We start from the raw sequence: 24,882 nt of genomic DNA on the forward strand, positions 1-24,882 counted from the left end.
TCACCAGTGGGCCAGTGGAAAAGTGACTGGCTTGAAGGCAGTGAGACCCAAACTAGAATCCAAGCTTGGTGCTTACAAGCTGTGTGACCTTGGGCTCCTAACTTCATGTCTCTGAGCCTCATTTCTGCATCTGTAGAATGGGGCTGACCATCCCTTCCTCACCGAGGTGATGTGGCAACCGCATAAGGTAGTGGATGAGGAGGTACGTCTGGTCGTGGTGGTCCCACTAAATGTCCTCTTCCTCCCCCACTCCCCCTCCTCGACCCCTGCTGCATGGAATGCAGAGTCATACCTAGGAGGCTCACGTAGGCCTCGCTGACCTGGCCCCAGCGTTTTGGGTGCTCTGGGGATGACACCAGCATGGGCTCAGCAGTGCCCGGCCAGTAGAGGTTGGTCCTGCCGCTGGGGAAGGGGATACCATTGTCGGATGTGAAGATCACCAGGGTGTCATTCAGGACACCCGCCCCACGCAGCTCCTGGAGCACGAGTCCGATCCCTGCAGGGTGTGGAGGAGATAGCAGAGCTCAGCCGCAGGCAGATGTACAGTTGTGGGAATGCATGTGCACTAAAGCATTTCTTCATCCGGCTGCTGAACCCTGCACCGTCATTTCTTTCAATCACCCTGGCCCTCCTTGCCACCAGCCAGGCCTCCCGCCCAGCACTCTGCCCAGGGCCCTGTCCTGCAGCAGGACTTGCATGGCCTCCACCTGAGTGCACCCCTCCAGGGACACTGGCCAACCTTGGCAGTTCTGTGTCACCCCTATGCAGCTGCTACCTGCCATGCAGTGGTTTCTGTGTTTCCTGGAATCTCCCCGTGGAGGTAATAAGGATGGTCTTGGGTGGGGCCAGGAGGTAAGATTCTCTCTACACCCACCCCCTTCCCAAGTCCCCATGAACTAATGGTACCAACAGGGAAACGATAAAGGCACCAACCTCCCAGACTGGGTTGAATGGTGGTTCCCCTAAAAGATATGTCCACACAGAACCTGTCAATGTAACCTTATTTGGAAAGAGGGTCTTTGCAGATACAATTAAGTCAAGGATCTTGAGATGAGATCATCCTGACATACTTAGGTGGTCCTTAAATCGAACGACAAAAAGAAGAGGAGGGCCACAGACTAAAGAGAAAACACAGGGAAGGAGCTCGTGTGACAACAGAGGCAGAGACTGGAGTAATGCTGCAAAGCCAAGGAACACTTGCAGCCACCATTAGCTGGAAGAGGCAGGAATGACTCTCCCCCAGAGGGGACATGGCCCTGCGGCACTGTGATACCTGGCTCTGGCCCAAGATGGGGGCCCAAGCTGTGCCCTATGCCACCACCTGGGCTCCTTGAACCCACCTTGGTCCATGCGGCTGATGGTGGTGTACTGAGCGGCCAAGTCAGCTCGGGCAGCCGGTGTGTCAGGGACGAAGTAAGGCACCTGGGATGGGGCAGGTGGGTGGAAAGTCAAGGTTAGAACAGATAGGTTGGGTGGAGGGGGCAAAGTGGCCAGCCCTTGAATTAGGGTGGGAGATACAGGTGCCAGCCTTCCTCCCAGGGCCCCAAATCATCTCTCTTCCTGAATGGATTACCCCAGAACACCCACGCTTTTGGGTACCATCATTCCATGTCTTTACGCTTCTCTCTGCCACCCCATGGATGGGGACCTGGCTCCAGTGAGTCAGAGGGTTTCTTCTTACACATCTGGGGCCAGGGCTGTCAACCCACAAACGGGGCACAGGTCCCCATATTTACAAGGTGGAGGAAGAAGGGTAGTTCTCGGAAACATGGTGAGGGGTCCTCCTACCTGCACATCCTTCGGGTTGTAGGTTTGCGGGGTCCAGTCTGGGATCTGCCCCATGCCACGCTCTCCATTGCCAAACTTCTCGCAGAAGGCCCCGTACTGTGGCTGGGAGTGCCCGCAGCGGTGGGGGTCGTGGAAGGCGACATAGAGGAAGAAAGGTCTGCAGATGGAAGGACGGGCTTGAGCGTTGAGGTCAAGGTCAGATGGCTGACCCACCACCTGGCTTCTACCCTGGGGAGCTTCATCCTTTGCTCAGTTTTGCCTACTCCCCTACAACTGAGAGCCTCCCCGTGATCCACACTGCCTCAGTTTCCCCATGTCCCCTCTTCTTCTGACCAGATCAACTTGAGCATCTGGAACGTTCTCCTCCACCCACACCCCAGCTGTCAGGGGACTCCAAGAATCCCAACCAAAGACTCTGGGATCTGCATCCAGTATTAACTGTCCAGAGGTCTGGCTGTGTGAGGGCAGTAAGGGGGAGGGACCCCCCTCACACCTGTTGTCCCGAGTCTGCAGGAATTTCCGGACCAGCAGTTTAATTCTAGTGATGTTCCGCCCCACCTGGAGGACAGAGCCATTCTCCTCCGTGTACGCAAAATCAAACGGGTACACCGTCTCCGGCCCCACGTGCTTCTTCCCAATGATGCCTGGAGTCGGGGAGAGAAGACTATCCAGAGCCCCTTTGGTCTCCCACTCCCCTCTGCCCCCTTCTCCGCTCTCCAGACCCTGTGTCTTGCTGTGGCCTCCAGGAGGGCAGCTGGGCCCTTGTTCTCGTGTGCCCATGGCCCAGCCAGGAGGCCCAGATTCCTTGGGGTCAAGTGCTCAGAGCAGGCAACACAGGGCCCATGGTGGCTCAGGACAAGGCCTTGCCCCTCTGGGGCAGGGAGGTAAGTTGCTGTCCTGCCCCTGTGGCTACACGAAGCCCCTCACCTGTGCGAACACCAGCTCGGCCCAACAGCAAAGGCAGGCTCTGCACCCGGTCGAAGGAGTTGAAGTGGTGGACATCCTGGTGCAGGCCATACATTCCGTTCTGATGCTGCCAGCAGAGATGCTGTGAGGCCGGGCGCCTCCTGGCAGCCAGGGTCCTGTCCCCCACCCCACTCCCAACGCTTCTGCTCTCCCAGGCTCACCAGCCTGGCCCCTTGTAGGCCCCTGATTGAGAGTCCTCAGAGAGGTTTTCTCCATCTCTCACTCCCCGCCTAACAGGCCCACAGGTCCCTACCATGGGACGACAGCAGGAAATACAATAGACTGGGAGAATGTACACTAAAATTAGGGGTGGCTTTTATTTTCTTCTTTTTGTGTATCTGTACTTCCCAATTTTTCTATCAAGAGCACACATCGTAGAGTGAAAACCACACCAACAGGCCTCTTTTTATTAGCTGACTTTTTTAGAGTGTAAAAAAAATTGTTGTACGTGTTGCAAACTCAAACAGGCTAAAGAGATGTAAGAAGGAAAAACCCTGTCCTTATTCCTGTGGCTCACTGCCCAGAGGTGAGCGTAGCCTACAGCTGTCTGATTAACCTTTCAGGAAGCTTCTGTGTACAGGCCACAGTCTCCTCTTTATGTAGGCCTCCTACTCACAGCCTCAGGCTCTCAGAAAGGGACGTACAGAGCATCCCCCCCCCCATAAAATAACGCTGTGAGATAATATATCAGGAGTAAGTGCCCATGAACACCCAGGTTCACAGCAGCATTATTCCAACAATCAAACGTGGAAGAAACCCAAGTGTCCACCAATAGAGAAATAGATAAACAAAATACACTCTATCCACACAATGGAACATTATTCAGTCTTGAAAAGTAGTGAGGTACTGACGTGCTTGGGTGAAGCTTGGGGACATTATGCTCAGTGAAATCAGCCAGCCACAAAAAAGCAAATACTATATGATTCCACTTATGTGATGTACCCAGAGTAACCAAATTCACGGAGGCAGAAAGTTGAATGGTGGTTGCCAGGGGCTGGCGGAGCAGCGGGAATAAGGAGTTAGTGTTTAATGGGGACAGAGTTTCAGTTTGGGGTGATAAAAAAGTCCTGGAGATGGATGGTGGCGATGGTTGCACAACAATGCGAATGTACTTAATACCACTGAACTGCAGCCTTAAAATAGTTAAAATGGTAACTTTTTCATTACATATACTTTAGCACAGTAGAGTAAGTGCCTTAAATGGCAGCTTTTATTGTCACAAAAGCTCCTGGGACAATATCATGAAAAGAGTTAATACTGGGCTGGGCAAGTACCTGCCAGGCACCTTGCTGTGAGCTTTACATATAGAGAGTTAGCTTGGCCAATCCTATAGTAATCCCAGGAGTGAGGTATTACTATCACCCCATCTTACAGGTGAGGAAATTGAGGCACACAGAGATATGTGATTTGCTCACAGTCACACAGTGGTGGAGCAGGGCTGCACTTGGACCATTTGGCTGGGGGTGGGGGAGGGAAGGTGGGCACATCCCCAGGGAGACCAGGGAGGGGTTCCCAGCAGCAGAGGCCTTGAGAGCTCTCCCTCCTCCTGAACCCCTGCTGCCCTCACCTGGGGCAGGCCAGTGAGGAGGCTGGCCCGGCTGGGAGAGCAGCTGCTCACGGAGGCAAAGGCATTGCGGAAGACAAGGCTCCGGCGGGCCAAGGCATCCAGGTGAGGGGTGGTGATGGCACTGTTGTTGTAGGCACCACTCTCAAAACCTCCGTCATCCGCTGAGGAAGGAGGGAGACACAGAGGACCTGATGGGTTGGGCTCAGAAAGAGTGAGAGAGACCCGGGTCCTGCTGCAGTGGCCTGGCAGTGATGCCCAGGCGGGTATGATGCCTCTGTAGACTTGATATCAGGCAGGTGTGATTCCCAAGTGGGAATGACCCAAGAGGGCATGATATTCAGCAGGCTTGTTACTTGAATGGAAATGCCACCAGGCATGTATGAAAACTGGGTGAACATGTTAGTAGGCAGGCATAAAACTCAGGGGAGCATGAGATCCAAGCAGGCATGATTCGGCAGTCCTGAGCTCTGCAGACATGCCTGAGGATGTGGATCCACGTGCTGGTTCTCTGCCAATGCCCCTGAGATATGGGGAGTTGAAGGGAACCGCTCTGTAGAGTGCTGTTTAAGTTACAATTAGCTGAAGGACCTGCCCCAGACCACAAAGTTAATCAGAAACAGTGACCCTGGCAGAGAGCCAGACCTCAAAAGAGGAAAGAATCAGGTTGCCTTGTGATAGCTGGGCTCTGGTTACCCAAGCAGGAAGTCTCGTGAACAACAGGGCGCTAGAGGAACTTGGGGTTTCACGGAGTGGGGGAGGGTCGGGGGAGAAGGCGGGTGGGTGAGTGGGGGCTGCTCCCTTCAGCCAGGAGAAAGAGAGTTGAGCCACAGTGCTCTGGGGTCTGAAAAGGGAAGGGGAACGGGGTTATCACTGCTGGGGAGAAGATGAAAGATCCAGGGCACCCTGCTGGTCTCTGAGGACTTGGGCACCAGCCCCTCTTCTGGCATCCCCTCTGCGATCTGTGGAAAGCCGCCCAGCCTCCCGAGGTGGGTGAGGACCGCAGGCTTAGCCCTGGCTGTTCTGGTCACGGTTCGGGCTACAGGGTCAGAACCGGGGGCAGGAATGGGGTGTGAATGCTGGGGCTGACCCCTCCAGACCCTGCAGTGGGCAGGGCCGCCTCTGCTTGCCTCTTCAAGGAGCCGACCACGAAGAGTCTGGGGTCAGCAAAAAGAGGAGTCGGGGAATGAACGGCAATGGGGTCTGCAGGGCACGGAGGGTTAGCGCTGGCCTCTTCCGGGGTCGACAACAGGCGGCCGTGGAGGGCGGTGCCCGGGGTGCCGGCGGGTCGGAACTTACCGAGGATCAGCAGCACGTTTCGGGGGCGCGCCCGGTGCACACAACAGAGACCCACTACGAGGAGAAACACCCAGCAGGCCGGCCCGGAGCAGCGCATAGCGGCGGTTCCAGCCGGGAGCCGCCCCGCGGTCACGTGAGCACCAGCCCTCCCGCCCCCACCCTCGGTCACGTGTACATCAGGACCCGCCCAGGACCCGCCCCGGCTCCGGCTCCCGCTTCCCCAACCTCTGCGGTTTCTGCAGACCCGCTGCGGAGACGACGGGAGACCCCGAGCTGTGGCGTCCGGTGAGTGCGTGGCTGACGGCGGCGGGGCCCGGGGCCGGGTGCTCGAGTTGCCAGGGCATGGGCCGGGGTCGCTGGTGGGCGGCCGACGTTGGGGGGGCGGCAAGTCGTCCGAGGGTACGGGCGCGTCCCGCGGGGACCCCGCTCCCCACCCACCTCATCCCCACCCAGGTCCCCGCCATCCTCCGCCTTGCTGGGGCCGGCAGGCCACCGGCCGGCAGACGGTGTGGGGTCCCCCTCTTAGACCCCAGCGTCCGGGGCAAGCGGCTTTGGGGGTGGGGGGCCGGTTCTGTCCCGAGCAGCCCCACCGGGGCTGGGGGTGGTTTGGGACGGGCGCTGCGCGCCAGGAGCACCAGGACCCTAGAGGATGCGCGCCGTGAATTACTTGGGGGGAGCTTCTGACGTTCTTTCAGAACCAACTAGAATACCTAAGGCTCCTCTAAGGATGTAGACGCCACAGGTGGGGGTTGGGATGATGCGCAGCTTCAGGATGGGAGCCCTCCCACCACCGCAGCGCCGCAGTCTGCCGTAGTGGGTGGAGCCTGCTATGCTGCGCACTTGGAAAACCTCAGGGCCTCCAGTCACCCCACCTACTCCTCGCCAGCTACATGTGGGTATCTCCGTGGGCCTGCTTTTCTCTGCACTGCTCCCCGTTAAATTTCCTAGGGGGGGGGAGTAAAAAAAGGAAACAAATTCTCCTGGGAGGAGAAACCTTGAGTCTAATTAGTGCTTAGTGTTTGAACTTCTCAGTGAGAAATCATTTATTTTTTCTGGGCAGAGTCGATGGAGGAAGAGAAGGCACCTAGGGTGTGGGCAGGTGGGGTTAAGGGAGAGCAGTCGGTGGCGGGGGGCACTCCACCTTTGGTTGACGCCTTCTTTGCACAGGCTATTGGTTTCCTGACTCAGATCAGCAAGGTGAGGGAAGATTTAACGCATCTAGCTCCACCCCCCTGGGTGAGAGGAGACCGATTGCGCATCTCCTGATGTTTCTGGACCTCACCCTCACTCTCACCCTATTGCTGGGTTTTCTGAAGCCCAGGCCCTAACTGCTGGTCTGTGTCCCCCTGCCCCCCCACCACTCTTCCTAGACATGTCATCTACTATGAAGCCGCCCAAGGGCTTTGCCCCGATGTCCTGCTGCTGGTCCACTGCGACCATGCAGAAGAGGCTGCCTTTCCTGGCCTGGCTGCCTGACTACACCTGGCACGCGCTGAAGATGGACTTCATCGCTGGGATCTCAGTCGGGCTCACAGTCATTCCCCAGGCGCTGGCCTATGCCGAGGTGGCTGGACTCCCTCCCCAGGTGAGATGTGTGCCCTTGCTGCCCACCACATCCCTTCCCCTTAGCCTGACCCCACTCCAGGCCTTAGTGTTCACCCAGGGGCAGAGTAGAAATGCATGCATAGTATTCCCTCCAGACAGGGGGGCACCCTGGGCTCCAGTCCCATGGGGCCCAAGAAGCCTTAGTTTACAACCTAGAGCATGTGACTGCCTTTGGGCAGACGCGTGCTCCTGTAACCCCTCTTGTCATGCTTGTCACACACAGGCACCAAGCTAGTTCTGGATTGCCTGATGGGGCCAGTGGGATGACTCACTCTGGCTTTAAGAATGCTTTCTTAGAATCACAGGCTCAGACATAAGGACACGAGGCCCCAGTTGGGTGTGGGTAGGAAAGAGGCCCCGTAGTCACTGTAGGTTCACAACCTTGGGTAACAGGGTGAGCAGTTGACCCTGCCTGTATGTGCTGCTGTGCCCAGAATACACAGTGGACCACACAGATCCCTGTGCTTAACCAGCTACACCAGGGACCCTGTGGGGGTGCCGTGTGCCTCCTGGATATTCATTACTCTCTCTGCCCAACAGTACGGCCTCTACTCTGCCTTCATGGGGTGCTTCGTATATTTTTTTCTGGGTACCTCCCGAGATGTGACTCTGGGCCCCACGGCCATCATGTCCCTCCTGGTCTCCTTCTACACCTTCCGCGAGCCTGCCTATGCTGTGCTGCTGGCCTTTCTGTCGGGCTGCATCCAATTAGGCATGGGGTTCCTGCGCTTGGGTAAGACACTCAGACCTTCCTGTCATGGGGACGGGGGGTTGCAGTTCTGCTCTTCCTGGGGTACCGAGGCACCTCCTTCTGGGGATGCCCTGCCTTCAGCATTTCCTTCTTTGCATTCCAAGGGCTATCCATGTGTGTGTGTGTCAAGAGGGTGGCTCTCAGCTCTCCTCTGTTGTGCTCAGAGGCCAGGACACTTTGAGAAGTGCCCAGGGCCTCAGTCCCTAGTCTCTTTCCTGCTCTCCAAACAAGCCCACACAGGGTATGCCACTAGTCTTTAGACCCAATCCCACCCATACCACCTCTCCCAGCCCACACTGACCCAGTGGGGCTGGGACCAGCTTGGTGTTCCCTCTTGGCTGTCCAGGTTTCCTGCTGGACTTCATCTCCTGTCCCGTCATTAAAGGTTTCACCTCGGCTGCCGCCATCATCATCGGCTTCGGGCAGATTAAGGTAGGCACCCTAGTTGGCCCTGGGGCATCTGCTGGCTAGCAGGACCAGGACCAGGTCCTGATATGTGTGGGTCAGACTCTTGCTATTTTGAGGCTCAGAGCCTGTCGTGCTGGCATGAGTTTCCATTAATAAAATCATCCTTTGGGGGAGACATTGAGTGATGGCCAAGTTCTACAACAGGTAATTTGGGGGACCAGTAATGACAGCCCCCGCTCTTGCTGCAGTTTTCATGCCTGAGTGCTTGGTTCACGTCACAGCGTCCTGCCCCTACTGTATATTGAACCATTGGGCCTTTACAAGTCACGAGTGTACTGCTAAAATTCCAACAAGCAAATTGCTCCCCAAGCTAATTTAGCTAGGTGATTTCACTTTTATGTCTTTCTTTTCCAATTTTTTGTTTAATGTTTCTCAAATATCGTGCCTTTTTATGTTTCTGTTTAAACACATATGAGAAGTGTTGGAATCAGTGATCATTGGTTATCTGAGGATATCATTTACTCTCCTTCCATTGGGTTCTGCGTACCTGGAAGGCAGGCACTGTTTTACTTCCACCGTGGCCGCTCGGAGCTGTGCTTGGGTGTACAGAATGAAACTGAGCTGAATCGTACAGATTCAGGGGGACACACACACACATGCACACACACACGCACGCACACACACGCCTCTCCATGGTGTGGTTCCTACAGTCAGGCTCTGCTCTTCGCGGATGGAGGCCGAATGAGAAAGTAAGAACATGAAGCCCAAGAGGGTACGTGTGAGAGAGAATAAAGTAGTTGATGCGTCACTGGGTGCTGGGTTAAACTCTCCCTATGTTTAGTTCTCAGAAGTCCTCTGGGAGGTAGGCTTATTACTATCTCCACTTAGGAGGAAACAGCCTAGAACAATGTGGGTAAATTCGAACTATAGATTATGTACACACATATGTCAGGGTAAGCTTGGCGATTGCTGTTTCGTGGGATGCTCTGTCCTTTATTCTGGAAACATTATCTTTCATTTTTAGTGTCAAGAATGTTCTTTTTTCATAACACAGTGAGAGGGTAGCTTCTTTATGCATTTGTATTTGGCAACCCTAGGTCCCTGTCTTCAAAACCTTGACTAGGTCATGACAGTCATCTGAGAGCCTCTAGGCTGGGGTGGGGGTCCTCTTGACCTGCCCACACAGGAGTCCCTGCCCAGGACAGAAGCTGCTGTCTGTGTCTGCCCTTCCCCTTCGGGGGCTGTGTACACAGTGGGTTTTGGGGTCCTTGGAGCCTGATTGCCTTGGGAGTCTGGGCCTCGACCTCCCCTTCTGATCCCAACCAGATAAAGAACTAAAGTACAGAGTGGCGCCCCTTCTCCCACCTGAGGACCCCCGACCTGGCGGGGTCCCCTCAGCGCTCCTCCGAGGACCTCGGCGTCCCCTTGACCCCTGCCCGTGCAGGTCTGCCTGCCTCATGGCGAGACTTTCCCTTCTGACAGCGGGCGGTCCCCGATGGGCGGGCCTCCGAGTGACGGATGCGGCCTCGGGCCAATGGCGGTGGGGTCTGTGCTGTGAGGGGCGGGCCGCTGAGTGATGAATGGTACCGCGAACAGATGGCAGCCGGGCCTGAGGGGGCGGGCCGGGCCCCGACCAGGGAGCAGTTGAACCAGTCTCCTTGGTTTGAGGTCGCTCAGACTGATTTTCCTCAGGAAAGTAATTTGCAAAGATGTGCTACAACTGAAACATTGTGAAGTAGTGTCAGCGCCCCCACTTCCCCCTGCGGGGGTTAACTTTGATCTCCTCCCCTTGGGGACTTTGGGAATTGGGAGAGCCAGGAGATGTTTTCCCCCAGGAAGGGCCCTTGGAGGGGTAGGGGGTTCCAGGTTTGGAACAGTATTGAGATGCTGCAAGGGATGGGTTTCGGGCCTTTATATAGCAGAAGGCTGTCTAATCAGAATCTCTTGTTTGACAGAACCTGCTGGGACTGCAGCACATCTCCAGGCAGTTTTTTCTGCAAGTGTATTACACTTTCCACAACATCGGAGAGACCAGGTACCGGCTGGCTGTGTTTCTCTCCCCGCCCCCATAAGTAAGCTCTTCCTTCTAGATCCCTCTCCCAGTTCCCTCCCCATTTCCACTCCCAGGTGGCATTTATTCCAATCCTCTGGGATCTTGCTGCTCAAACGGGGGTCCCGTGAGCAGCACCATCGGCATCACCTGGGAGCTGGTTAGAAGCACAGTCTGGCCGGCCCAGGCCTGCTGAATCAGTCGGCTTAACAAGAGGCCCACGTGGCACATTGAAGCTTGAGAAGCTCTGCTCTGGTCAGTCCAGTGTGCCAGTCAGCGTGACCCCATGCAGGGCTTTCTCCTGTGGTCGAAGTGAGGAGAGACCATATGAAGGAAGGGCAGGTGGTCTCTCGTTCAAGGAGTTCATAGTTCAGTGAGCAAGAGAACCACAGGGCAAGGGAAGGCAGGGACCAACAGACAGGCAGGTGCCAGCAGACGGGTGGCAGGTGGAGAGAGTTCCTACAGCAAGCACATCACTCAAATGGAGGGGCTTCTCTCGGCAAGCAGGTTAAAGGGACAAATAGGAGATGCAGCTCGCTGAGCCCAGCTGGAGGCCAAAACACCTCTCTGGCTGGAGGGGCAAGAGGAAGAAGTGACCTGTGGGGGGAGCTGTACGGGGAGCTGCCTAGAGGGAGTGGGGGAGGGAGACCCTGTGACCATCCTCTCCTCCCCTTCTGATCTGCTGCTGAGGTTTCGTGGCCCATAAGATGCACCTGGTGGGGGTCAGCCACATGGGAGGCAGTGGAGATGGAGATGGACCGGTCAGAGAGCATCATCGGCAGTCAGGAGTGAATCTCCCGCAACTGACGAGACACGTGTAGCCTAGAGAGCTATGTGACTAAAAACGTGAGCTGGTAGTGCGCCTACGGACGGCTACCACTGTGATCTGGGCTTCAGCTCCCAGGGCCTGTGTACCTACTAAGTTTTGAGTAAAGTTTTGAAATGGAACAGGCACACAGGTTACTTAGGAAAGAACAAAAAGAGCATTCGAGAGAGAAAATTTTCCAGCAGAAACCAAAGGCCAGAAGGCCTGTGCTATCAGCAGGTTTGGGCGGTGACTGGTGTCTGTCTGCAGGGTGGGCGATGCAGTGCTGGGACTGGTCTGCATGGTGCTGCTGCTCGTGCTAAAGCTGATGCGGGACCACGTGCCTCCCGTCCATCCCGAGATGCCCACTGGCGTGCGGCTCAGCCGTGGGTTGGTTTGGACTGCCACCACAGGTGAGGGGGCCTTCTGGCTGAGGGACCATTTCCAGATTTGTCCTGCACAACCTGGCCTCACATTGTAGTCACCTCAGGAACCGGAATTCCATCCCTAGAGATCTTCACGTCACTCGCTAAGTGGTTCTGATACGCATCCAGGGCTGAGAACTCTGTTTAACAGCAGAAGTTCTCAGCTAGGGATGATTTTGCTCCCCCCCCAGCCCCCGGGGGACATTTGGCAATGTTCAGAGACATTTTTGGTTGACACTACCGGGCAAGACTGTTTCTGGCTTCTGATGGGTGGAGGCCAGGGATTTTACTAAACATCCTGCAATGTACAGTCTCCCACGGCAAAAAAATGATCTGGCCCAAGGTGTCAGCAGTGCTAAGGTTGAGAAACTCTGGCAGGTCTCTGGGGGAGAAAACAAGTTCCACTGAGACAGACTGGTCCTGTTTTAATTGTGCAGCTGCAAAGGGTAGACATTTTGCTTCAGGCCTGGAATTAGCAGGTTGAGTTGCAGTTAACCAGAGGACCTGTAAAGGCTGAAGTAAAAGGTGGCAAGATGAGGAGAGTTAGTGGAACCGTTGGCTGGTTGAAGGGCCATCTCGGGGTGGGGGTGGGGATGGACATCTCTCCACTGAGCTGCCAGTAGGTGACACAGAGAGAGAATGGCAGGTACAGCAAAGCAAGGAAGGATTGACATCTGCTGGGCCCTTCCAGAGCTGAGGGGAATGGAAATCATCCCGCTTGGCCCTACTGCTCCACGGCCATGAAATCCAGCCAGTTGTGGAAGGGAGGGGGTGGCTAGATTGCAGCCCTTGAGTCACTTCCAGCTTCTCCAGCTGGTCCCCAGTCCCAAGAGTCACTCACCAGACGCCATTCTGCAGCCCGGAGGCCATGGGTAAACGCTGAGCACTTGGGAGGGTGGAAGAGCACTGGGTTTATGGTGAAACTAGTGGTTCCAAGTCCTAGTTTAGCCACGTACCTGGCACTTGCATGAGTCACTTGTCAAAATTTTATGAGCTTTAGTACAGTCATCTGTAAAATAGTGAAAACAGGCTCTGTTGCCCAGAGCTTAATACTCAAAAAGTGTGGCCTCTGACCAGCAGCACAGGCATCCCCTGGGAGCTTGTTGGAAATGCAGGTTCTCAGGCCCACCCAGACCTCTGACGCAGAATCTGCACGTTAACATGCTTGTCAGGTGACTTGTAGGCACACTGAGGTCTGAGAAATGCTGCCCCAAAACCCTGTAGGCTTCTCGGGGACTACTGTCTTCTTTCTCTCCAGGATATGTGGTGTGTCCTTAGGAAACTAGTTACTGAGCACCCAACTATGTTTATTAAAAAGTCATCGTTCCAGCTTGTATTTTAGCTGAGTGAGGACAGGTTAACCTATAGTAGTACCTTGTGTTTGTTTAGCAATTCGTAGAGAATTTGTTTAGCCCCGGAACACTCTTGTGGGGTACAGGTGGAATAGTTGTCATTTCTCCCCTTTTGCAGATGAAAAAGTAGAGACTTGCAGAAATTGAATGAGCTGTAATCTGACATACAGTGATGGATGGCTTATAAAGCATTTTACAAACATTACTTCTTTTGATTCTCATAGCAGCCTTAAGGATGGGATATTATTTTCCCTGTGTTGCCAGTGAGGAAAATGAGGCTCTGAAAGGTAAAACAGAGAAACCAAATAAGACTTCTCAAGGTCACATATCTAGGAGCAGGCAGAGTGAGGACTTGCTCCCAGGTCACTTGCCCTTTTTCCTGATCAATTGATCTAGAAGTGTATCGATTTTATTTATCTCACAGAACCAGCTTTTGATTGCATTGATCTTTCTATTGCTTTTGTTTTCTCGTTAGTAGATTTTGATCTGATCTTTATTATTTCCTTGCATTGGCTGATTTTGAATTACGTTTCTTTTTCAAATTCTTAAGGTAGAAGCTGAGGTCTTTGAGACCTTCCTTCTTTTCCAATATAGTGATTAGGGTCATAAATTTCCCACTCAGCACTGCTTTAGCTGCCTCCCACAATTTTGATAGGTTGTGTTTTCATTTTCACTTAGTTCTAAATACTGTCTAATTTCCATTTTGACGTCTCTTTTGAATTGTGGAGTATTTACCCTTTGAACCAGGAGCCTTTTAGGAATTAGTTCCCAAATATTTGGGGATTTTTTAATTAGTATTTTGCTACTGACTTCTAACGTAATTCCATTACTGTCAGAGAACAAACGTACGTACATACATATGTAGAATTATAATTTTCTCTGGAAATGACACCCTTTAAGCCTGGTAACATTCTTTGCTCGGAGCTCTACTTTCATGTAGAGTTGCTCCAGCTTTCTTTTGGTTAGTATTAGCATATGTTTTCCCATCCTTTTACTTTGAACCTATTTAACTTATTTGTGTCTTTATTTTTAAAGTGTGTTTTTTGTAGGAAGCATATAGATGGGTTTTGTTTTTTAATACAATCTGATGATCTCTGCCTTTTCATTGGGGGGTGGGGTAATGTTTACATTCCATGTGATGATTGATGTATCTAGCTTTAGATCTACCATATCGCTCTTTGTTTCCTATTGTCTCATTTCTTCTTTGTTCCCTTTTTCCTCTTTCTACTGTCTTTTGGATTGAATATTTTTCTATGATTCTTTTTTTATTCCCTTTATTGGCTTATTGGCTATAACTGCTGTGTGTGTGTTTTTGTTTTTGCCTGTTTGTTTTTGGTGGTTGCTTTAGGGTTTATTGTATACATCTGTATCTTAATACAGTATACATTCCAACTTCACGTTGATATAAGAACCTTATGACCAGATACATCCATTTCTCCTCTTCTAGCCTTTGTGCTATGGTTGTCATATATTTTTCTTCAACATGTGTTTTAAATCCCTCAGTCGTTATTATTGTTTCCACTTTAAATATGTAGTTACTTCTAAAGATGTATAAGTAAGGAGAACAAAGTCTGTTATATCTTCCCACATTATACATCTTCCTGGTGCTTTTCATTCCTTTGTGTAGATCCAGATTTCCATCTGTATCATTTTCCTTCTGCCTGGAGAACCTTCAATATTGTTTCCTGTAGTGCAGGCCTGTTGGTGGTGAATTCTTTCAGCTTTTGTATGTCCAAAATAGTCAATGTTTTACTTTCCTTTTGGAGGGTAGCTTTGCTGGATATAGAATTCTAGACAGTTTTTTTGCTCCTCCACACTTTAAAAATGCTGTTCTCCTGTCTTCTGGCCTGCTTTGTTTCCTACAAGAAGTCTGCTGTCATTCTTACTTTCATTCCTCTAGATATGACCTTTTTTTCTGGCTGCTTTTAAGATATTCTCTTGGGCTTCCCTGGTGGCACAGTGGTTGAGAATCTGCCTGCCAATGCAGGGGACACGGGTTCAAGCCCTGGTCTGGGAAGATCCCACATGCTGCGGAGCAACTAAGCCCGTGTGCCACAGCTGCTGAGCCTGCGCGTCTGGAGCCTGTGCTCCGCAACAAGAGAGGCCGCAACAGTGAGAGGCCCGCGCACCGCGATGAAGAGTGGCCCCCGCTCGCCGCAACTAGAGAAAGCCCTCACGCAGAAACGAAGACCCAACACAGCCAAAAAAAAAAAAAAACTCTCTTTATCATTGGCTTTAGGCAATTTGATTATGATGTGCCTTGTTGTAGTTTCTTTTTTTTTTTTTTCCCATGTGTCTTGTCCTTGGAATTCACTGAGCTTCTTGGTTATGCAGGTTTGCAGTTTTTGTCAAATTTGGAAAAATACTCAGCCATTATTTCTTCAAATCCTTGTGCTATCTCCCCGTGCCACTCCACAGTCTTTCTTTGTGGACTCTGACACATATTAGGTTCCTTGAAATTGTTCCACAGCTACTGATGCTTTGTACAATTTTTCAATCTTTCTTTTCTTCTGTGTGTTTCATTTTGAGGAGATTCTGTTGCTACATCTTCAGTTTCACTAGTCTTTTTCCTGTAATATCTAATCTGTCTTTAATCCATTCGGTGTATTTTTTGCCTCAGACGTTACGGTTTTCATTTCTAGAAGGTCAGTTTGGGAGATATTTGGGTATATATACACAGACGCTGTTGTTCCATATATTTTGTCCAGTTTTTAGTTGTTTTAGGCAGCAGAGTAAACCTGCTCTGTTTCTCCATCTTCAAAGTGGCATCACCTTGGGAGATCTGATCTCAGTCTTTCCAGTTCTGCCTTTGACCGTGCAATCACTGGTGACCAGTAGATGATAATGTGTGCTGGCCCTGTGTGTCACCACTCCTCTGTTTCCCCATTGTGCGTTTTTCATGGTGTCATGTGTTCATGCCTGCCATACGGTTGCTTGTATCCATGCTGTTTCCCAGGCTGGGGTGGGGTCTTTCACCTCCTGAGGTGTATTTGCCCCAGTTACCCAGACGATCCGTGTTTCACTGACAGTCTCTCCCCCTGTCCTAGCTCGCAACGCCCTGGTGGTCTCCTTTGCTGCCCTGGTCGCATACTCCTTCCAGGTGACTGGATACCAGCCTTTTGTTCTAACTGGGAAGACACCCGAGGGGCTCCCTGATGCCCACATCCCTCCCTTCTCAGTGACCACTGCCAACGGGACGATCTCCTTCACCGAGATGGTACAGGTGGGTAGAGACAGGGAGCCAGGCCAGCTTGGCAGAGGCCGCAGTGGCCCCTGGGCCTGGTTCTATCTCCTAATGCATCCGCTTAGTGACAGGCAGCTCTGAACTCAGCTAGGACTGCTGTCCTCAGGAAGGGGCGTCTCTGGTGCAGGTACAGGTAGGAATGAGTTCCAGATTAGGCACAACCTCACAGGGCACCGCATTTATTTTTCTACCTTGAGCCCAGGGTTGTTCCTGCCATCGTGGATGCTGGCAGAGCAGGAATTTGTTGTGTTCTGCTGTGTGTCATGTTCCTTGCAGTGTGAGCTCACAGCCCTGCAGCCGAAGTATGTTTGCTTTTGTCAGACATGGACGAGCCAGTGCCTACCTTATCAGGTCACTGACTGGTCAGACCTCTTCTGTCCTTCCCCAGAGGGTCACTCACCATCCCTCTCTCCTCTCTCAGGGCATGGGGGCCGGGCTGGCCGTGGTGCCCCTGATGGGCCTCCTGGAGAGCATCGCAGTGGCCAAATCCTTTGGTAAGATGCTCACCACCCATGCCCTCCCTGGCACCTCAACCCGGAGCCCAGCCTACCTTGCTTGTCTGATCTCCTGCTTGCTTTTTATCTGCTTTGATTTTTAAAACTTTGAATTTTTATCTGAGTAATACATGCTTTTTTAAAAGTATTATTTTTTTAAGTATTTGTTTTTAATATAATTTATTTAATTGACAGTTTTCATTTAATTGGTAATAATAGCTGTATTTGATACCGTTAGCAAAGTTCCTAAAAATTTGACAAGGTGCCCTTTCCGAGTGTCTGAGCACACCTGGCCTGTCCCCTCCCGACCCCTGGAGAGGCTGGGAAGCGTTGATCTACTTATATGTTTGCTGCTCAATACTGATTCCCTCTGCCTGAGCTGAGGCTGCCAAACCTTTCATGTGTCCCTGCTTCTGTCTTAGGTCCCTGGACTTTTGTTCTGTGTTGTCCACGAGGATGATGTGTTTCTTCTGTTCTATAAGAGGGTTAAGTCCTTTGTTTGGATCTAATTTGACTCTAAAGGTTAAAATTCAGATATATGACATGTATGTTACTATGACTACCTAAATTGTGTTCACTGCCCATCCCAGGTTGTGCCAGGATTATGTTTCCTTCTTTGAAGTTCCAGCATCTGGATCCTTAGACCATTCCGAGGAGGCTATAAACCAGTGTTCGTTATAAAGGGTTTTCCTTTCCAAACACCAGCAGTTGCTCAAGACCACGCTGCATTTCAGTTTGCGACCTGTTCAGCTCACATCTTTTTTTTCAGTTTTTATTTTTCTGATCCTTTTTTTTTTTTTTTTTAATTTGGAGGGGCATATCTCGGAATCTGCATGTGACAGATTTTACTCATCTTGTCTATTAGAAAACGCTCCATTTTCTTTTGAAGTCAGCTGACTTCCTGTGCTCATTTGTAAAGCTTGCCCTGCTTTTAAATCAAGGTTTAGTAAACCACAGCCTGCTGCCCATCACCTGCAAATGGTTTTTGCATTTTTAAATGTTTAAAAAAAATCTAAAGAAGATTCGGATTTGATGACACATGAAATTTTGTATTTCAGTTCACAAGTAAGGTTTTATTGGAAGATGATCTCTTGTTCACTTGTTTCGTGTTGTATGGCTGCTTTGTGCTCTAACGGGGAGTTGAGCAGTTGTGACAGAGGGTGTGACCCTCAAAACCTAAAATATAGACAGTCTGGCCCTTTACAGAAAGTTTACCAACCACTGTCTTAATATTCATGCCGCTCCATAATTTCTCCCTAAATCTTCCCGCTCATGTCTCTGGGCCTCATCTGAGACTTTCTAGTCATCTTGACTTGCAACCAGAGAGCTTTTTAGTTTAAAACATCTTTCCCTTATTATAAAAGCAATACATGTTTGTTGCACAGATATTGAAAGTTCAGAAATGGATAAAAAAACGAATCCCTTGTAATGTCCTTCACTACCCCAATTAACTGCTAACATTTCACTCTACGTCTTTTTTTTTTTTGTAAACACACAAAGACGTGTATACATTTGCATATATGTATATATTTTATCTGTGTTTATACCTTCTATTTACAAACATAGACAATGCTGTAGGGGGAAATTGGTAGCCTGTTTTATCATTTCATAGACAGTTTCTTGATGATATGTATCTAGTGACAGTGTTTTTATTGTCCTCTTTATAGCTTCTCAAAATAATTACCGTATTGACGCCAACCAGGAGCTGCTGGCCATCGGTAAGACTCCAGTGGCGGGTGGCTCTCGGGGTCTGGGTGGTGGAGGTGCTGACACGCAGGGTGCAGAGCTGGTCCGAGTGGGGCCCATTCTCCCATCTCAGGTGGTTCAGTTTAATCCCTAGGAGTAGGGTGCCGACATCTAGTGTCTGACTGAGGCTCACTGAGCACCTGCTGTGTACCAGACCCTGAGGGCTGTGGCCTGTTCTGTGCCTGGGAACGCCTGGAATGTTCCACCTGGGCTGGGGGTGGGGGCTTCCAGGGCAATGGTCAGGTTGCTGAGGAATGTGGCCAGGTAGGATCTCAGGTGAGCCTGCTGATTGTGTGGGATCTTGGCTGCCTGTGCCTCGCCCTGCGCCTCCCTCCAGGAGGGGCTGGCAGATGAGTGAGAACTCAGGTGGGCCCCAGGCTTCCTGACTGTGGAGCGGTGCATCCCAGGTGACACCTGAGCTGTCTCGAGAGCAGGCCTTGAACCTGTGACCAGTTGTGGGTTTGCGGAGCCAAGGAGACCATGGTGGTCTTTGTGAAGGCCCCTGGGTGAGGTGGGTGCTGACGAGCTGATGGTGATGAACTTGGGCCAGTTACCTCCATTCTGAGGTCCCAGCCAGGTTCCGGGCATGGCTGTTTCCAGTACAGGTTAATCAGAGGCACGCAGGGAAGGCAGCTTACTGGCCATGACCTCCCATTCACCTTGGCTGGTCATCTCGTGAAAGTGTGGGTTTAAAGGAACTCAGAGTAGCAGGGATGCCCGCAGGCATACTGGGCACTTCAGTCCTGTCTGTGCACGCTTGCCTTACTCAGCCATCCCCCTTTCTGGGCAGGAGCGATTCCTCATTCTGTTATACATGGGAAAAGGTATATTTCACTCACACAGGCAAGGCTTGGGTCAGAACTGCTTTATAGCTAGAATCAATCTCAGCGCACTTGGCAAAGATCATGGTTTGACCTTCCTAGAGGGAGAGAACCAGATATAGGATGCCCCACTGGGTAGTTCCTCTCACCTTCTGTCTTCCTGTTTCCTTTCTGGTTTTTATCTCCTTCCTCCTCCTCTCCTTTTTCTCTCTATTTTATGCTTCTTCTCGTCCTGGATGGGCTTTTTCCTTCCGTTTCTCCCCAGGCCTGACGAACATCCTGGGCTCTCTCTTCTCCTCCTACCCGGTCACAGGCAGCTTTGGTCGGTGAGTGACCACGTTCCCCCTTCCCTGTGTCTCCAGGGAGGTCCCCGCCCAGGACAGAGTGTCCTTGTCCAGCTTGAAGAACCAGGTTTCCCCTGCTGGGCCCTTGCCCACGTCCTGAGGCCGTTTTCACTTTTCTCCACATTGGTCCTCTCTCCCTTGGTCAGCTGTGACGGCGTCTATGGGGAGACAGGAGGGGGCTCTCTGCTTCCCTCACCATCTTGGCTGGTCTTCTTTACCCCGATACACGGTGCTGCAGTTTAACATTAAAAAGATCCCCGTGGGGGCTTCCCTGGTGGCGCAGTGGTTGAGAGTCCGCCTGCCGATGCAGGGGACACGGGTTCGTTCCCCAGTCCGGGAGGATCCCACATGCTGCGGAGCGGCTGGGCCCGTGAGCCATGGCCGCTGAGCCTGCGCGTCCGGAGCCTGTGCTCCGCAACGGGAGAGGCCACAACAGTGAGAGGCCCGCGTACCGCCAAAAAAAAAAAAAAAAAAAAAAAGATCTCCGTGCATGGAAATGCTCCCAGCATCTTGGTGCTGGAGTTAAGTCCTGAGAGATAGTGGAGGTGGGAGGGATTGTGGCTCCTCACCTCCCTGCTCTCCCAGCCTGACAGCCCCTAATGGGTCTCTGTTGCCTTCCAGGACGGCTGTGAATGCCCAGTCAGGGGTGTGCACCCCAGCAGGGGGCCTGATGACAGGTGAGCACCCCTTGCACAGACACTGTGTTCCCCGTGTCCGCCACAGTGAGATAGGAGGAGAGGAGTGGAGGGAGCCCGGGGTGCGGGTGCCGTCGGCTCTGGCACCTGGCTGTGTGCCCCAGAGCGGGGACTCCTTGCTGGGTGGGGGTCGGGGCGGCAGGGCCATGAGGTCACAGCACCCCACGCCCCTGCAGGAGCCCTGGTGCTGCTATCACTCGACTACCTGACCTCACTCTTCTACTACATCCCCAAGTCTGCTCTGGCTGCTGTCATTATCATGGCTGTGGTCCCCCTGTTCGACACCAAGATCGTGGGGACGCTCTGGCGAGTGAAGAGTATGTATCTCCTGTCCGTCGGCACCAAGGTTATCGATGATCCTTCCTCTGCCGTTGGCTGCTGCCAAGGCTGGCCCAGCTGGGGGAGAGATGGGGGCTTTGGGGTGACCAGCAGAGCCCATGTCATAGCCTCCCTTTCTCCACTGGTCATAGCAGCTCAAGGTTTCCCGGAACCTGCAATTCCTTTACCGTAACAAGTTTTTGTTCTCTTTTGTTTTTCAAAGCAGTTAAGGGATTTATGTGGCTTCTGCATCTAAGAGAAGGCTTGGTGCCTCCCTGGTCCTCATATCCCTTTTCCCTTGGTCCCCTGAGAACTGCCCACTGGGACCTCTTCCCAGGGGCAGGGGACCAGGCCGGTCAGGCAGGTCTTAAGGGCCCCTTGCCCAGGTAGGGAGGGATTTCTTGCCTCTGACACATCCTTGAGCTGGCATGGCCTGTCAGAAGCATCAGTCCCCAGGTCTCTGGATGGGGGTCCCTCGGGAGCTGTTTGGGGTCCATGACACCTTCACTCATTATGAGGAAAGCCACGCACGAGGTGTCTCTTGTCAGGGGGCTCGGGTAGCTGGGAGCCGAGCTCGCTGAGGAGGGGCCATTCCTCAGCTGGATCCCCTCTCCCAGGGCTGGACTTGCTGCCCCTCTGTGTGACGTTCCTGCTCTGCTTCTGGGAGGTCCAGTACGGCATCCTGGCAGGGACCCTGGTGTCCATGCTGGTTCTCCTGCACTCCGTGGCCAGACCCAAGATACAGGTAGCCCATGTGGTCTCCCTGAGGGGGACCTGCTGGCCTCAGGGGGCCCGGTGGGGTGAAACATGCCATGGGCAGACCCTTTGACCCCACTGTCTTGCATTTTGAGCTCTTGATGTGGTTGTGGCCCGAGGCACTGCCAAGTGACCATTCACCTAGCGGCTGGTTTGACCTTCTGGTCATAACCCCACAGTGCTGTCCTGCTGTGCATGGGGCTGTGGCACAGGTGGGGGTCCTGCCAGCTCTGCACCCTCCCGTCCACCCTAGGCCTGGAAGAGCTGCCCTGTTGAACTTGCCTCCAGGGCTCACTGGCTTCCCCCACCCACTGTCCCCAGGTGTCAGAGGGCCCGATGCTGGTCCTGCAGCCGGCGAGCGGTCTGCACTTCCCTGCGATCGAAACCCTCCGGGAGGCGTTACTGAGCCGGGCTCTGGAAAGTATGTGGCCAGATGGGCTGCGGTCACCCCCAGCTCCCCGCCACCCTCTCAGCAGGGGTTCCTGCTGGACCCCAAGACCCTGCTCTCAGCTGTCAGGAAGGAGCTCACCTGTCCTCGGGTCCTGGGGGTCTCTGGCGTCTCAGAGTGGCGTCCAGTGGACATCCCCGCACCGTGTGTGCATGCAGCAAGGGTGGCAGTTTCCCAACGTGTTCCTGAGGGCCCACTCCTTCCAGGATTTGGTATTTAGGGGAGAAAGGGGTCTGTTTGCCTGCCCTATGAAGGAAATGGTGGTTGCTTTCTCCAAACAGCTAACGTTTTGGGTCCTTGTCCTTTCCCCTTCCCGTCCCCACTGGGGAGGAGCTCTTGCTGTCCTTGTTTGGCCCCATATGCCCCTGGCCAGAGCCTTTTCTGGCAGCCTCTGCCTGGTGTTACCACTCCCCTGTCCCCCCAGCATCCCCGCCACGCTCTGCAGCCCTGGACTGCACCCACATCTGCAACATTGACTACACGGTGGTGCTGGGGCTCGGGGAGCTCCTGGAGGACTTCCACAAGCGGGGCGCCACCCTCGCCCTCATTGGCCTGCAGGTGGGTGTCAGCATCTGCTCTCGAAGTAGCCTTTGAGGTCTGTGTTGTCACCGTTCCCATGTCGAGGTGAGGATGCCAAGGCCCAGAGAAGCTGAGTGACTTGCCCAGTGCCACACAGTGAAGAAGGCGGCTGGGCTCCATTCTTGTGGCATCTGGCTGCAGAGCTCTGCTTGTGTCCGTTACATCATGTGTTGTATTCGCAGAGCACGCATCTCCATGTCACTCAAGAAGCGTTCCTCTTACAGGGATGTGAGTTAGCCTGTGATGTGGCTTGCTAGGGCAGGAGCATTCCCACCTGGAATCACCATTTGTCCCACAGGTCCCCGTTCTCCGTGTCCTGCTGTCAGCTGACCTGAAGGGCGTCCTGTACTTCTGCACCCTGGAAGAAGCAGGTGGGTGTGGCCAGTCATCAGAGTGAGAGCCACGGCAGCCTGGCTGCCCACACCCCACAGGGTCAGGACGGCAGGACAGAAACCCTGGGAGATGGGAGGGTCAGTGCTTGAGTCCAAGAGTGGGGAGCACTCAGACGAGGATGAGGCAGTGGACAGGTTGTCAGGGGGCCTTCCTGCTCTGGGGTTTTATGTTTTGGGACTGTATGTGTGTTTTTAATTGAGGCACAGTTTACATACAGTGAAATGCACAGATCCTAAATGTGAGTTTGAGTCCTGGCACATGGATGCAGTGGGCGTCCAGTCAGGATGTAGCTTTTCTCCATCGTTCCAGAAAGTTGCCTCTTTCTCTCTTCCAGCGACCCCCACTAGGGGTAAGCACTGCTCTGATTTCTTCCACCATCGGTCAGTGTAGCCTGTTGCGGAACTTCATGTAGTGGGATCAAGAGGGTTCTTTCTGTGTTTGGCTTCCTTGGCTCAACTTGGTGTCTGTGCGATTCATCCATTTTGCTGCTAAAGCAGCCAGATGCTGATCCACAGGAACTGGATAAGCAGATTGGGCCCAGCTGCACCATGGAACCCGCCCAGCAGTGAGGAGGGTTATCATGGCATGGAGAGTGGTGAGGTGCTGGTGGAGACTTAGGTGAAACCGGCCCAGGGCTGGAGACATTGGCCCAGGGACCTTAACTCCCCAGGCTTGAGGCCCCCAGAAGGCCAGCCTTTAATCCCATTCTGTGAACTGACCTATCCTCACTTTTTTAGTGTTTGGAAACCTTGTGTTTTCTGCAGAGAAATACCTGAAGCAAGAACCAGGGACCCAGCCCTACAATGGCAGCGAAGACTCTGTTCCAGAACACAAGATCGCCCTGCTGAAGGCCTGATTGGGCTGCCGATGGGCGCCCGACATCAGAGGGTCTCACGGAAGTTTCTGGTCACTGTGATGCCGGATGCCGCCGTGCAGATGGATCTGAGAAACCTGAGTAGGTGTCCCAGAGGAGGGGGAGGGCAACTGCGTGGGGGTCCACAGGTGGGACTCATCCCTTCCTCTGAGATGATTGAAAAAGTACCTCCCTGCTCTTCCTGGTATGCGAACTCTTTTTTTAAAGAGTGATTTGGAGAACACTTTCTAGAATGGCAGACCACTTGAGAAAGAAAAGGGCAGGGATTTCAACCTGGTCTTGGAGAGGAGACCTCTCGCCCCAGCTGCTTCCTGGATTTCAGGGGAAATGGGGAGGGCGGGCATCTCTCAGGTGGGTTCCCTTGATGGCGGCGGCTGAGCTGTTGTTGGGAGGAAAACCAAGGTTTGCCAAATGACTTAAAGTGTCTATTAAAAATAACTTCGTTGTGTTTTCTAAATTAAAATAAGTATAGCTTTGGTGTTTTTGTAAAAACCATAAATGCTTATTGTAAAAACTACAGGTAACCATCCCCCCCATCCACTTTGGTGATAGCTCCACACCTCCTCCCTCCAGTACACGTACATGTGTGTACATTAGCATGTGGGTATTTGTTTACAGTCATGTAAATGGGATCATTTCATCCATGGTGCTCTGTGACCCACATTTTCATGCGGTCATTGCTGTGAATTATTTGTTGTGATAATAAACAGAATACATGATTATCAATGGCTACGTGGTATTTTATTCTATATGCATCATAATTTACTTAGCAAGCTCTCCATACACGGACTTGCCTGTTTTAAATTTCACTTCCATCAATTTTTAGAGGTAAATCCTAGCTGAGGAAGGTTGTGCTCCTGGACTCCTTGAGAAAGAACTCACCATGCAGATGGCCCTGGATGCAGTGCCATAGAGCCACCGATGTTCTGCCCAGGCCACTCTGGCCGGTATCTGAGCAGAGCAGGGGTCCAGGCCTGCCCATAATACACGAGTCTTTGAAGATTCCTTGTCCTCCATCTTCTGGTGTTTCTCCTTCCAGGACCCTGACCAGCCAGCTAAACGGTTCACCGCCAGCCCCAAGGCAGCCTTTCCTTACCTCAGGCAGTTTCTCTTTTTCCACAAGGCGAGTGTATCCTGAAGCTCTGCCCACTGGGCAA

The 24,882-nt window shown here is 52.6% G+C and overlaps 2 protein-coding genes across 2 annotated transcripts in view; one reads left to right on the top strand and one right to left on the bottom strand.

Annotated features, from left to right (window-relative positions):
* SGSH (N-sulfoglucosamine sulfohydrolase) overlaps positions 1-5,756 on the bottom strand; it is a 7,609-nt gene extending 1,853 nt beyond the window's left edge. Inside the window, exons 1-7 of the mRNA XM_081219689.1 lie at positions 5,618-5,756; positions 4,322-4,482; positions 2,716-2,821; positions 2,282-2,432; positions 1,789-1,945; positions 1,341-1,422; positions 293-496 (exon numbers count right to left, since the gene is read on the bottom strand). Of these exons, the coding sequence (XP_081075815.1) occupies positions 293-496; positions 1,341-1,422; positions 1,789-1,945; positions 2,282-2,432; positions 2,716-2,821; positions 4,322-4,482; positions 5,618-5,714 (958 nt within the window). The 5' untranslated portion in view covers positions 5,715-5,756. The remainder of the gene's footprint in view (positions 1-292; positions 497-1,340; positions 1,423-1,788; positions 1,946-2,281; positions 2,433-2,715; positions 2,822-4,321; positions 4,483-5,617) is intronic.
* A 69-nt stretch (positions 5,757-5,825) lies between these two features.
* On the top strand, positions 5,826-24,447 carry SLC26A11 (solute carrier family 26 member 11). Its single transcript, XM_081219688.1, has 17 exons — positions 5,826-5,902; positions 6,988-7,202; positions 7,763-7,955; positions 8,320-8,405; positions 10,337-10,416; positions 11,507-11,649; positions 16,061-16,236; positions 16,679-16,751; positions 18,419-18,469; positions 19,584-19,644; positions 20,284-20,339; positions 20,534-20,674; positions 21,293-21,420; positions 21,753-21,852; positions 22,304-22,437; positions 22,757-22,829; positions 23,616-24,447. Exons 2-17 carry the CDS (start codon positions 6,990-6,992, stop codon positions 23,705-23,707), a joined length of 1,800 nt encoding a protein of 599 aa, XP_081075814.1. The 5' UTR covers positions 5,826-5,902; positions 6,988-6,989; the 3' UTR covers positions 23,708-24,447.
* The last annotated feature ends 435 nt before the right edge of the window (positions 24,448-24,882 follow it).

The sequence above is a fragment of the Mesoplodon bidens genome (assembly GCF_964165515.1).
Source record: "Mesoplodon bidens genome assembly, chromosome: 19".
Lineage (NCBI taxonomy): Eukaryota > Metazoa > Chordata > Mammalia > Artiodactyla > Ziphiidae > Mesoplodon > Mesoplodon bidens.